The following is a 13,971-nucleotide window of genomic DNA, read 5'->3' as shown; positions in this document are numbered from 1 at the left end:
AGATTCACAATGTACGTGGGAAAGGTAAGACTTTCAGTTTAATAGAAAACAAATATTAAGAAAATATCTTAGTGATCTAGAGTTGGAAAAGGACTTCTAAAATAAACTCCTTAACATTAGCCTTAAAACAACAAAAAAAGAGTTTTTGATTACATAAGTAAGCATTTATGTTTAGCAAAGGCCTACCCCTGGTTAAAGGTAACAGACCAGTGACATTGGGAGAGGAAGTTTGTGACATCTAAAACTCATGGACTGGCTGGGCATTGTGACTCATACCTGTAATCCCAGCACTTTGGGAGGCTGAGGTGAGTGGATGGCTTGACTCCAGGAGTTCAAGACCAGCCTGGGCAACATGACGAGACCTTGTCTCTACAAAAAATATAAAAATTAGCTGGGTGTGGTGATGCGGGCCTGTAGTCCCAGCTGCTTGGGAAGCTGAGGTGGGATGATCACTTGAGCTCAGGCTGTTGAGACTACAGTGAAATGAGATCTCGCCACTGCATTCCATCCTGGGTGACAGAGTGAGACCCTATCTCTATTAAAAAATAAGTAAATACATAAATAATAAGATAAAAATGTTAAGGAAAATTTTTAATTTTAAAAATACTTTTAAAAAATAAAAAAAAAACTGATGGACTAATGTCTAAAATGTACAAAGATCTCCTGTAAGTTAATAAGAAGACTAGAACTTCAACAGAAATGTGGCCAAGGGAAAGAACAGACTGATTATAGAAAAGGAATCTCAAAAGACTAATAGACCTATGGAGAATTGCTCTAACAACACTGAGAACATCACATTATACTAGTTAAAATGTCAAATATTGCCCAGTGTTGTGGGGACAGAGGAGCTGGTGGGCGGATTGTCTGGTGCTGCCATTGTGAGCAGTCTGATAGGACTTGTTTGCATACCCTGGGACCTAGCAATTCTGTTTCTGGATATTTATCCCCAAAGAAATTCTCAAGCAGGTCCTTAAGTGGATGTTTGTGATGGTGGGGAATTAGAAGTAATCTGATTGTCCTCTACTATGAGCAAAAGATGGAAGGTGAAATAGGGAGGGTGCACACCACAGAGGATGAAATACATGAGAGCTGGAAGCAGCAGACCATGTGGCACAGCAGCATGGGTGGATCAAAACAAAGTACCAAATGAAAGACACAAGAAGTTTTACATAATTAAAGACACTTGCACAAAATAAAATACACATTTTACATGAATTTATACAAATAATACACATAAAACATTGTTTAATATTTACCTGTGGTTGAAGAGAGGACTAGAGATAAAAGGTATTTACAAAAAAAAAAAAAACTGGAGACCTGATCCATAATGCAAGAATGTAGTTAACTCATTGGGCTTGTCCATTTTCCACTCCCAAAAAATCTTTACCTGTTAGTGATCCCGGCAACACTAATACTATCTCTCAAGGCTGCTAGGGCAATTGTAAAAGTTAGGGCTTTTGAGGTAGTGATATTTAAAGGGTGAAGCTCTGTAACTTAGCTATACTAGTCAAATAGCACTCAGACATAGAGTAGTACATACTTACTGTACTTCATAGTTCTAAATACTTTGTAATGTTTTTAAAATTCAACTATTTATGAGCTATATAGATTTTTATGAAACAAACTTAAGACTGAGAATTCAAATAATTAAGATAGCAAGCCAAGATGTGAAGAGGTATTTCAAGAAAAGAACATCAAGCTTATTTATTTATTTATTTATTTATTTATTTATTTATTTATTTGAGGGAGTCTCGCACTGTCGCCAGGCTAGAGTGCAGTGGCGCGATCTCGGCTCACTGCAACCTCTGCCTCCCAAGTTCAAGCAGTTCTCCTGCCTCAGCCCCCCGAGTAGCTGGGACTACAGGCGCGCGCTACCACAACCAGCTAATTTTTGTATTTTTAGTAGAGACGGGGTTTCCCCATGTTGTCCAGGATGGTCTCGATCTCTTGACCTCATGATCCGCCCACCTTGGCCTCCCAAAGTGCTGGGATTACAGGTGCGAGCCACAGCGCCTGGCCAAGAACGTCAAGCTTTTTGCCACCCATGTTTGGGATTTTTTTTTGTGAGACAAGGTCTCGTCTGTCACCCAGGCTGGAGTGCAGTGGCACGATCTTAGCTCACTGCAACCTCCATCTGCCTCCCAGGCTCAAGCAGTCTTCCCACCCCAGCCTCCCAAGTAGCTGGGTTTAGAGTCACATGCCACCACGCCTGGCTATTTTTTGTATTTTCTGTAGAGACAAGTTTTCACCATGTTGCCCAAGCTGGTCTCGCACTCCTGAGCTCAAGCAATCCTCCTGCCTCAGCCTCCCAAAGTGCTGGGATTACAGGTGTAAGCCACTGTACGCGGACCCATGTTCTTAGCAGCACTGTTCACAATAGCCAGGAAGTGGAAGCAACCCATATGTCCATCTGTGGATGAATCCATAAACAAAATGTGGTATATATATATACAATGAGATATTATTCAGCCTTAAAAAAGAAAGAGATCCCGTCACATGCCTCAATACAGATAAACTTTGAGGGCATTATGCTAAGTGAAATAAGCTGGTCACAAAAGGACAAACACTGTATGATTTCATTTTTATGAAGTATTTAAAATAGTCAAATTTGTAGAAACAGAAAGTAAAATAGTGATTACCAGGGGCTGGGGGAGAAGAGAAAGGAGAGTTACTGTTTAATGGATGTTTCAGACTTGCAAGATGGAAAAGCTCTAGAGATTTGTTTCACAGTAATGTGAGTATACATAACACTGTTACACTGTATAACTAAAAGTGGCAAAGATGGTAAATTTTATGTTATATGCTTTTTAACCACAGTTTAAAAAGAAACATCAATCAAAAAGCTGTTATAAGTAAATTTATTAACAATAGGTGATGGTGGATTATATAGTTTCTGCTTGTTAATTAATTGCCACCATCGAGCTTACATTTTAATGTCTAAAAATATCTTTTTCTCTTCTAGGCTTCTTTGGCAGAAACAGATAAAATCACTCTGGAGGTAGCAAAACTTATCAAAGATGATTTCCTACAACAAAATGGATATACTCCTTATGACAAGTAAGCTATATTGACTTCCTTTTTTTATTTGAGGATTTTCTATTGTGTTTTGGTGAAGGAGTACACATTAAAAACCTTTTTTTGTTCTCATACAGGCTCATACACTCTGACTTAGTAGATTGGTTTATTTTGTATATTTGTAGTAGACATGATCTAATATGTCCCCTATCTTGATTTGCTCATTTGTCCAATTATGACAGTATTTTCACTCATACATTCATCTATAATTAGATTTAACTGTGGCTTAGTGCAGAGCCTGGGGATTATTCACTCCTTCAGAAGCCGCCTTCATTTCTTTCCACTGCCTGTGTCTCCTTTACTCTCTTATGTTGTTGTTTTGAGACAGGGTCTCACTCTGTCACCCGAGCTAGAGTGCAGTGGCACAATCTCAGCTCATTGCAGCCTCAACCTCCTGACAGTTCTCCCACCTCAGCCTCCTGAGTAGCTAGAACTGCAGGTGCCCACCACCATGCCCAGCTAATTTTTTTTTTTTTTTTGGTAGAGACTGAGTTTTGCCATGTTGCCCAGGCTGGTCTCCAACTCCTGGGCTCAAGCAATTCACCCACCTCAGCCTCTCAAAGTGTTGGGACTCACAGGCATGAGCCAACACGCCTGGCTTCTTTTACTTTTTTCCTAAATAATTATTACTCTTTTCCTAAATAATTAATAGTTCTGCTTTCATGCCTCATTTCCCAAGAGTCCTATTGCTTGCTTTCTACCAAGGTCTCTGTTAGAGCACTCCAACTCCTACTCAGTGCTTTCTTTGTTTCATTATTATCAATGCTACTACTGAGGCTTGTTTAAAGTTCTCATTTCTTTTAAACTTTGAGAATTTAGCTCTTTCATGCCAGGTTATCTTTTCTCCCTCAAATCATATTTGGCCCCATATAAGACTGAAGAAGGAACTGAGCCAATGGAAGGATTACCAGAATGTAGGGCAAGCAGTAAATATGCCAGTATATCGTAAGCCCCAGAAATCTGCTCTACTGGGAACTTACAAAGCTTCTAGGAACCACCTACACAAAGATAACAAGGGAAGAATTCTTTGGAAAAGGTGTAATAGGAGTATGCATGAAATTATGTATGCAAATGTGTTTAAACATGTCCAAAAGTTGTACGAATGTATGTGACTGAAGTTGAATATTTGTTCATGTGTCTGTTATTTAAAAGTATGGGCAAATGAAAACGAACACATTAAGAAAAAAGGGGCTACTACTAACTTCAGGAACTTGCAGTTCCCTGCTTTCCTATTACTCATTAAACCTAATCCACTATCACAAGGGAGTCTTTACAACTCAGCTATTTTACCATTTGGGTTACTTATTTAACTGCATTGTACAAAAACAAACCCTCAGAGAGTCATTAGATTATAGCAGTACTGTTTCATTGTTTCTCCCTGATGATTTTAACAGAGAAAAGTAAAATTTACCCTTAAAATAAATAAAAGAATATATATCTTCTTCTATCCCATATCCTGAGACATCTCTGTCCAAAAACTCTGGTTAAGTAGTTGTTGGTCTTTTCACTATTTTTTTTTATTCCTTATGTATCATCTAATAAATAAGCAATCTGCATACTTAGATAAAGAAACTAATGCTCTAGTAGTTTTATATAAAGTATGAACCTGTTTTGGAGTTTATTTTTGTTAATTTTTTTGACCTTCATTTATTCTAGGTTCTGCCCATTCTACAAGACAGTAGGAATGCTGTCCAACATGATTGCATTTTATGATATGGCTCGTAGAGCTGTTGAAACCACTGCCCAGAGTGACAATAAAATCACATGGTCCATTATTCGTGAGCACATGGGAGACATCCTCTATAAACTTTCCTCAATGAAATTCAAGGTATATTTTGTTTCTGCTGTAACTTTTTTTATTTGGAAATGCTTCTTTTTTTTTTCTTTTTTTTTAGACAGAGTCTCACTTTGTTGCGAGGCTGGAGTGCAGTGGCATGATCTTGTCTCACTGCAACCTCTGCCTCCTGGGTTCAAACAATTCTCCTCCTCAGCCTCCTGAATAGCTGGGACTACAGGTGCGTGCCAGCATGCCCAGCTAATTTTTGGATTTTTTTAGTAGAGTTGGGGTTTCACCATTTTGGCCAGGATGGTCTCGATCTCTTGACCTCGTGGTCTGCCTGCCTTGGCCTCACAAAGTGCAATGCTTCTTTTTAATTTTTCTAGCTATTTTGAGTCCCAAACCTGGGCTATAAAACTTGCAGTTATTTTCACACATGTTCAGGTTTTGTAAAACCAGTAGAGACCTCTAAGTTATGTTCAAATAGGAATTCTAATGATAAAAATTAGTATATCAGCCAGGCACAGTTGTTCTCATGCCTGTAATCCCAGCACTTTCAAAGGTTCAGGCAGGAGGATGACTTGAGCCCAGGAGTTCAAGACCAGCCTGGGCAACATGTCGAAATCCTGTCTCTACAAAAAATACAAGATTAGCCAGGTGTGGGGCACACACCTGTAGTCTCAGCTACCTGGCAGGCTGAGGTCAAGGCTGCAGTGTGCCATGATCACGCCACTACTCTCCAGCCTGGGCAACACAGTATGACCCAGTCTCAAAAAATTAAAGTAAGTCATGTCTAAAATAAATGCTGATGTGTATTCCCTTTTGTCTTAGCTGCCAGGCAATTAGAGCTTACTTCATAGCTGAACAACAATTACCTTACTCCAAGTGCCTATTAACCTCTAGCACACGTGTTCTTCTGAAATGACATCTTCTCTGTTTACTTCTTTTAAATATCATGTACTGCAGGTCATTTTTTTTTGTTTTTTTTTTGAGACAGTCTTGCTCTGTCATCCAGGGTGGAGTACAGTGGCACAATCTCGTCTCACTTGCAACCTCCACCTCCTGGGTTCAAGCGATTCTCCTGCCTCAGCCTCCCAAGTAGCTGGGATTACAGGTGCCTGCCACCACGCCCAGATAATTTTTTGTATTTTTAGTAGAGGTGGGGTTTCACCATGTTGTCCAGGCTGGTCTTAAACTCCTGATCTCATGTGATCCACCCACCTCGGCCTCCCGAAGTGCTGGGATTACAGGTGTGAGCCACCGCATCCGGCCATTTTTTAACTTTTAAGTGGCCTCTTGTTCTTTTGAAAGTACACAAGATAAAAATAGATAATTAAATGAAATTATTAGTAGGAACTCAAATGTATAAGATTGTTTTTAAAATATTTGATCAGTTGAATTGTATTTATTTCTGTCATGACATCCAGGCATATTTACTAACCACCTACTGAGAATGATTCTCCGAGTGTATATGTAATATAAAAATTTTAAAATTATATATATATTTTGTGTGTGTGTTCACACTATAGATTGAAAGTAAACCTGTACAAATAGGTAATCACTACATTGAGAATTTAAAAACATTTACACCTTTTTAGTCTTGTCATTTCACCTTGAGATACATAAACGAAGGAAGTAATCAGAATTTTGATATAGATATACAAGGTTGTTTATTAAATTTCTTTTTCTTTTTTTTTTTTTTTTTGAGATGGAGTCTTGCTCTGCTGTCCAGGCTGGAGTACAGTGGCATGATCCTGGCTCACTGCAACCTCCCCCTCCCAGGTTCAAGCAATTCTTCCTGCCTCAGCCTCCCAGGTAGCTGGGATTACAGGTGCATTCACCACACCCAGCTAATTTTTGTATTTTTAGTAGAGACAGGGGTTTCTCTATGTTGGCCAGGCTGGTCTTGAACTCCTGACCTCAGGTGATCTGCCCGTCTCAGCCTCCCAGAGCGCTGGGATTACAGGCATGAGCCACTATGCCAAGCCAAATTTCTTAAATGTCACCCAAGAATGAACAGAGCCAACAGTACATTATGGTGTGTCCATAAGATAGGTATTATGAAGGCATTACCATTTTTGTCAAAAATATTCAAAGATATGTAGAAATGCTTATGGCACAGAGTGAAAAAACTTCCATATGTAACTTGATCCAAATATTGTCTTAAAAAACTATATATTCATAGAAAGAGGATGAAAAAGAAATATACCTGTAGTAATGATGATTTCTATTTACATGCTTATTGTGTCAAATTAACATCACAGGTATTTTTTAATGTCATTACTCTTCTGTAGCATTGTTTTGTGGCTGGAGAGTAATACTTTTCTATTCTTAGACACTTAGAAAATTTCCAGTTGTTGGCCGGGCGCATTGTCTCACGTCTGTAATCCCAGAACTTTGGGAGGCCGAGGTGGGCAGATCACCTGAGGTCAGGAGTTCTAGACCAACCTGACCAACATGGAGAAACCCCGTCTCTACTAAAAATACAAAATTAGCTGGGTGTGGTGGTGCATGCCTGTAATCCCAGCTATTCAGGGGGCTGAGGCAGGAGAATCACTTAAGCCCAGGAGGTGGAGGTTGCAGTGAGCTGAGATCACACCATTGCCCTCCAGCCTGGGCAACAAGAGCAAAACTCTGTCTGAAAAAAGAAAAGAAAAGAAAATTTCCAGTTACTGGCGTGGACGACCATGTAGTTGCGTGTAGTTGGTTTTGTGCATTTTCTTAGTATGGAGTCCCAGAAGTGGAATGATTGGGTTAGAGACCTGGAACATTTTAAAGTCTGTCTCTCTATTTTTTATATATTTATTTATTTTTTTGAGACAGAGTCTCACTCTGTCACTAGGCTGGAGTGCAGTGGCGTGATCTCAGCTCACTGCAACCTCCGCCTCCTGGGTTTAAGCGAGTCTCCTGCCTCAGCCTCCCAAGTAGCTGGGTCTACAGGTGCACGCCACCATGCCCAGCTAATTTTTTTGTATTTTTAGTAGAGACAGGGTTTCACCATGTTGGCCAGGATGGTCTCAATCTCCCAACCTTGTGACTCACCCGCCTCGGCCCCCCAAAGTGCTGGGATTACAGGCGTGAGCCACCAAGCCTAGCTAAATTCTCTTTTATACATATTACTCAGTAAGTTGCTTTCCATAAGGATTTTAAATAATGGTGCATTTTAACATTATTTCCTAAATTTTACTTTTCCATTCCAGTGTGATAATACCAGATGTTGAGCAAATTCTGTTTTGATTAAATTAATTCCTAATTATCATGCATTAAGTCATTCATCTAATATATGAAGCGGCATAATTTCCCACTATTGTGCACATTGTTGAGGATAGATAAAGGCTTTGGTCACTGAACGTGGTTATCAGGCAAGATGCAAAATTAAAATTTTGTTTTCTTTCTGTTCGGTTGGATTTATATCTTTAAGGAAAAGGGAAAATGAGTATAGTTTTACCTCCTCCCTGTGGTTTACCAGTGTCCCTCACTAAACCTAGTACTCAAAATATATAAAATACGAGTAACCTGGGCCAGGTGCAGTGGCTCACACCTGTAATCCCAGCACTTTGGGAGGCCAAGGCAAGTGGATCACATGAGATCAGGAGTTCAAGACCAGCCTGGCAAACATGGTGAAACCCTGTCTGTACTAAAAATACAAAAAAAAAAATTAGCTGGGCATGATGGTGGGCGCCTGTAATCCCAACTACTTGGGAGGCTGAGGCAGGAGAATCACTTGAAGCCGGGAGGTGGAGGTTGCAGTGAGCCAAGATCGTGCCACTGCACTCCAGCCTGGGCGACAGAGCAAGACTCTGTCTCCAAAAAAAAAAAAGTAACTTAACATACGTAATGAAAATTATTTTCCAAATGCGAGTTGAATTTGCAATGTCTTCTTTCAGGATCCACTGAAAGATGGTGAGGCAAAGATCAAAAGCGACTATGCACAACTTCTTGAAGATATGCAGAATGCATTCCGTAGCCTTGAAGATTAGAAGCCTTGAAGATTAGAACTGTGATTTCCTTTTCCTCAGCAAGCTCCTATGTGTATATTTTCCTGAATTTCTCATCTCAAACCCTTTGCTTCTTTATTGTGCAGCTTTGAGACTAGTGCCTATGTGTGTTATTTGTTTCCCTGTTTTTTTGGTAGGTCTTATATAAAACAAACATTCCTTTGTTCTAGAGTTGTGGAGGGCCTCCCTCTTCCTTTGTCTGAAGTGGTGAATATAGTAAATATATATTATGGTTACACTACTGTAAACTTGTATGTAGGGTGATGACCCTCTTTGTCCTAGGTGTGCCCTTTCCTCATCTCTATTAAATTGTAAACAGGACTACTGCATGTACTCTCTTTGCAGTGAATTTGGAATGGAAGGCCAGGTTTCTATAACTTTTGAACAGGTACTTTGTGAAATGACTCAATATCTATTGTGGTAAGCTCTTGGCAGCTTAGCATTTTGCAAAGGAATTGCTTTGCAGGAAATATTTAATTTTCAAAAACATAATGATTAATGTTCCAATTATGCATCACTTCCCCCAGTATAAATCAGGAATATTTGTGAGAAACTATTGGGAACTATACTCTGTTTACTTTTATTTTTTATTTATTTTATTTTATTTTTTTGGGACGGAGTGTCACTCTTGTTGCCCAGGCTGGAGTGCAATGGCGTGATCTTGGCTCACTGTAACCTCTGCCTCCCGGGTTCAAGTGATTCTCCTGCCTCAGCCTCCCGAGTAGCTGGGATTACAGGCATGCTCCACCATGCCCAGCTAATTTTGTATTTTTAGTAGAAACGGGGTTTCACCGTATTGGTCAGGCTGGTCTTGAACTCCCGACCTCAGGTGATCCGCCTGCCTCGGCCTCCCAAAGTGCTGGGATTACAGGCGTGAGCCACCGTGCCCAGCCAGGGACTATACTCTTTTTAAAATAGACGTTTGTGGGGCTCACACAATATATGAAACAGTACCCTCTAAAAAAGAGAAAAAAAAGAATCAGATGGTCAAACTTAGAGCAACATTGTCTTATTAAAGCATAGTTTATTTCACTAGAAAAAATTTAGTATCAAGGACTATTATATACTTCATTACTAGGAAGTTCTTTTTAAAATGACACTTAAAACAATCACTGAAAACTTGATCCACATCACACCCTCTTTATTTTCCTTAAACATCTTGGAAGCCTAAGCTTCTGAAAATCATGTGGCAAGTGTAATGGGCAGTAAAATACCAGAGAAGATGTTTAGTAGCAATTAAAGGCTGTTTGCACCTTTAAGGACCAGCTGGGCTGTAGTGATTCCTGGGGCCAGAGTGGCATTATATTTTTACAGAATAATGACATATGTCACATGTTTGCATGTTTGTTTGCTTGCTGAATTTTTGAACAGCCAGTTGACCAATCATAGAAAGTATTACTTTCTTTCATATGGTTTTTGGTTCACTAGCTTAAGAGGTTTCTCAGAATATCTATGGCCACAGCAGCATACCAGTTTCCATCCTAATAGGAATGAAATTAATTTTGTATCTACTGATAACAGAATCTGGGTCACATGAAAAAAAAATCATATTATCCGTCTTTTAAGTATATATTTAAAATAATTTATGTGTCTTCGTATTGCAGAACAGCTCTGAGAGCAACAGTTTCCGATTAACTCTTTCTGACCAATAGTGCTGGCACCATTGCTTCCTCTTTGGGAAGAGGAAAGGGTGTGTGAACATGGCTAACAATCTCAAATACCCAAATTGTGATAGCATAAGTAAAGTATTTATTTTATGCCTCGGTATATTATTATTTAATTTTTTAGGTAATGCCTATCTCTTGGTCTATTAAGGAAAGAAGCAATCAGTAGAGAATTCAGGATAGTTTTGTTTAAATTCTTGCAGATTACATGTTTTTACAGTGGCCTGCTATTGAGGAAAGGTATTCTTCCATACAACTTGTTTTAACCTTTGAGAACATTGACAGAAATTATGCAGTGGTTTGTTGAGATACGGACTTAATGGTGCTGTTTAATCAGTTTGCTTCCAAAGTGGCCTACCCAAGAGGCCCTAAGACTGGTAGAAATTAAAAGGATTTCAAAAACTTTCTATTCCTTTCTTAAACCTACCAGCAAACTAGGATTGTGATAGCAATGAATGGTATGGTGAAGAAAGTTTGACCAAATTTGTTTTTTTGTTGTTGTTGTTTTGAATTTGAAATCATTCTTATTCCCTTTAAGAATGTTTATGTATGAGTGTGAAGATGCTAGCGAACCTATGCTCAGATATTCATCGTAAGTCTCCCTTCACCTGTTACAGAGTTTCAGATTGGTCACTGATAGTATGTATTTCTTTAGTAAGAATGTGTTAAAATTACAATGATCTTTTAAAAAGATGATGCAGTTCTATATTTATTGTGCTGTGTCTGGTCCTAAGTGGAGCCAATTAAACAAGTTTCATATGTATTTTTCCAGTGTTAAATCTCACACATTGTACTTTGAAAATTTCCTTCCATCCTGAATAACGAATAGAAGAGGCCATATATATTGCCTCCTTATCCTTGAGATTTCACTACCTTTATGTTAAAAGTTGTGTATAATTGTTAAAATCTGTGGAAGAATAAAAAGTGGATTTAAATTAACATTTTTTTCTTTTTCTCTTTTTTATGGCACAATCTGCTAGAAAATATGTACCTTGTATCTTGACTTACTGTTTTGGTATGACCTTTTAAAATTTTTTCCTTCCTTTTTGTAGATTGTTACTTAAGATTATGAAATTGAATTGGAGCCCTCACTATAGCCTGCAAAAAGTCCCATAATTGTATCACACTATGTTTTGGAAATACAATACACAGAATCCCATCCCATTCTGAATTTTACTTTAATTTGAGAAAGTGAATGGTTTCTATAAATTCACTTCTAAGTGCAAGGAAATCAGTGGTACTCTTCAGTTTTTAACAAGTAAACTAAAGCCTTGTAATTTATGATTTTGCAAGCCAATTTAAAGTCCAATATAACAGTGTGCAACACCTTTGTAGCAATTCATTATGGTACGTAGGATATATTTTATTTCCTTAAATGTTGTATTTTTAACAATTTCCAAAGGAGTGAAGAAGCAGTGTCAAATAAAGAACAGTATATTACCATTGAGTCTGAAGTTTATGTAGAGAAATAGTTTAAAAATCATGAGAAGACTTCCTCATTATAGAGACAGAAATTTTTTGTCCATTAGGTAATATCCCAATATCTTCATCATATTAGCTTTACTGTATTGCTACAATATAGGAACACAAAGAAGGGAATCAACTTTCTCAAATGGGGTGATAAAACGCTACTGAAGTAGTTCTAAGAGCTTAATTTGAATTATCGCAGAAGTTGACTTTGAGACAAGCAGTTGAGTTTAGGTAGTTTATTTGGGAGATGGCATCAGGAAACACCATTAGGAAAGTAGAGAATTGAGACAGACTGGAAAGAAGCCAATTAAAGCGCTCATTATCAACCAAGTTAATACTCTGGACTATGGAGCACAATCCTGCTGGGGAGTTTGGGGAACAAGTGCATTATCCCACCAGGGTGTGAGGAAACTAGGTTAACTTGTTTGACAACCAGCTCCTGTCGATTTTCCATTTGAAAGCTGTCCCCATAAAGATGGGGAGCGTCAATACACATGCATACAGGTAGATGCATACATGCATCTACAGATACATGTATGTACCTGTAGCACATGCATACAGGTAGATCAGGTCCTGGTGGCCACAGAAAATCCTCTGCAAAAAAACTTAAGTACTGGCAGTTGGGAGGTTGGGCTGGTGGGCACTGAAATGGTGGTCATGGTTGAGGAGATAGAGAGAGGTAGGACACTACTAGCAACCACTGCAGGCTTCTTACAAATCCAGGAAAAAAGTCAATTAGTAACGGAAAAGTTACCCTGGGCCGGGTGGCTCACTGCCTGTAGTCCCAGCACTTTGGGAGGCCAAGGCATGTGGATCACTTGAGGCCAGGAGTTCAAGACCAGCCTAGCCAATATGATGAAATCTCATCTCTACTAAAAATACAAAAATTAGCTGGGTGTGGTGGTGCGCACCTGTAGTCCCAGCTACTCAGGAGGCTGAGGCAGAATTGCTTGAACCCAAGAGGCTGAGGTTGCAGTGAGCTGAGATTGCGCCACTGGCACTCCAGCCTGGGCAAGAGCAAGATTCTGTCTCAAAAAAAAAAAAAAAAAAAAAAAAAAAAAGTTATTCTGCAAAATAAGGAAACACCATGTAAAAAGATGAGGAGACTTGGAGGCAAGATGTTTGAGAAAGAGCAGAGACTACACATATTACCAATTTTGGGTGTAAGTAGACAGATGGGATTTAATCCTCCTGAAAGTAAAGGCAGCTTGTTAGATCAATGGGGATTTTGATCATTTATTCCCACCCCCTCATTATGTAGAAGAGGAAATTGAAGTTCAGGGAGGTTAACTGACTTGCCCTTGTCACAGAGCTACTTAATAGCGAAATCCTGGCTTCCTGATTCCTAGTGTTTCTTTGTTTCCACTAAATCATACTGTGTATCTTTTCCTTACATGTGTACTTTTCATTCAGACCCAAGACGTTGGGTTGATTAATATGAGATAAAGTAACCTGAGAAAAACCAGGGAGAAATTACTGGCTAGACAAAGGACATGGACACAGGTAGTATGATTCACTCATCTTTTTTTTTTTTTTTTTTGAGACAGAGTTTCTCTTTTTGCCCATGCTGGAGTGCAATGGTGTGATCCCAATTCACTGCAACCTCTGCCTCCCAGGTTCAAGCAGTTCTGCCTCAGCCTCCCAAGAAGCTGGGATTATAGGCGTGCACCACCACACCCGGCTAATTTTTTGTATTTTTAGTAGAGATGGGGTTTCACCATGTTGGTCAGGTTAGTCTCAAATTCCTGACCTCAGGTGATCCGCCCCTCTCAGCCTCCCAAAATGCTGGGATTATAGGCGTGAGACACCATGCCTGGTCCACTCATCTTTTTTTTTTTTTTTTTTCCCCCTAGAGACAAGGTCTGATTCTGTCGCCCAGGCTGGAGTGCAGTGGCATGATCATAGCTCACTGCAGCCTCAAACTCCTGGGTACAACAGGTGCTCCTGCCTCAACCTCCCAAGGTGCTGGGACTAGAGGGAGGCATGA

General features: G+C 39.3%; 1 protein-coding gene across 2 annotated transcripts in view; it reads left to right on the top strand.

Annotated features, from left to right (window-relative positions):
• Positions 1 to 11,453, top strand: part of ATP6V1A (ATPase H+ transporting V1 subunit A) — a 67,072-nt gene extending 55,619 nt beyond the window's left edge. For both annotated transcript variants that reach the window (XM_054550325.2, NM_001132553.1), the window contains 3 exon segments: positions 2,963 to 3,057; positions 4,732 to 4,903; positions 8,740 to 11,453. In XM_054550325.2, coding sequence (XP_054406300.1) covers positions 2,963 to 3,057; positions 4,732 to 4,903; positions 8,740 to 8,832 — 360 coding nt within the window. In that variant the 3' untranslated portion in view covers positions 8,833 to 11,453.
• Positions 11,454 to 13,971: the final 2,518 nt, after the last annotated feature.

The sequence above is a fragment of the Pongo abelii genome, chromosome 2 (assembly GCF_028885655.2).
Source record: "Pongo abelii isolate AG06213 chromosome 2, NHGRI_mPonAbe1-v2.0_pri, whole genome shotgun sequence".
Lineage (NCBI taxonomy): Eukaryota > Metazoa > Chordata > Mammalia > Primates > Hominidae > Pongo > Pongo abelii.
This window is presented reverse-complemented; position numbering and strand designations above follow the sequence as displayed.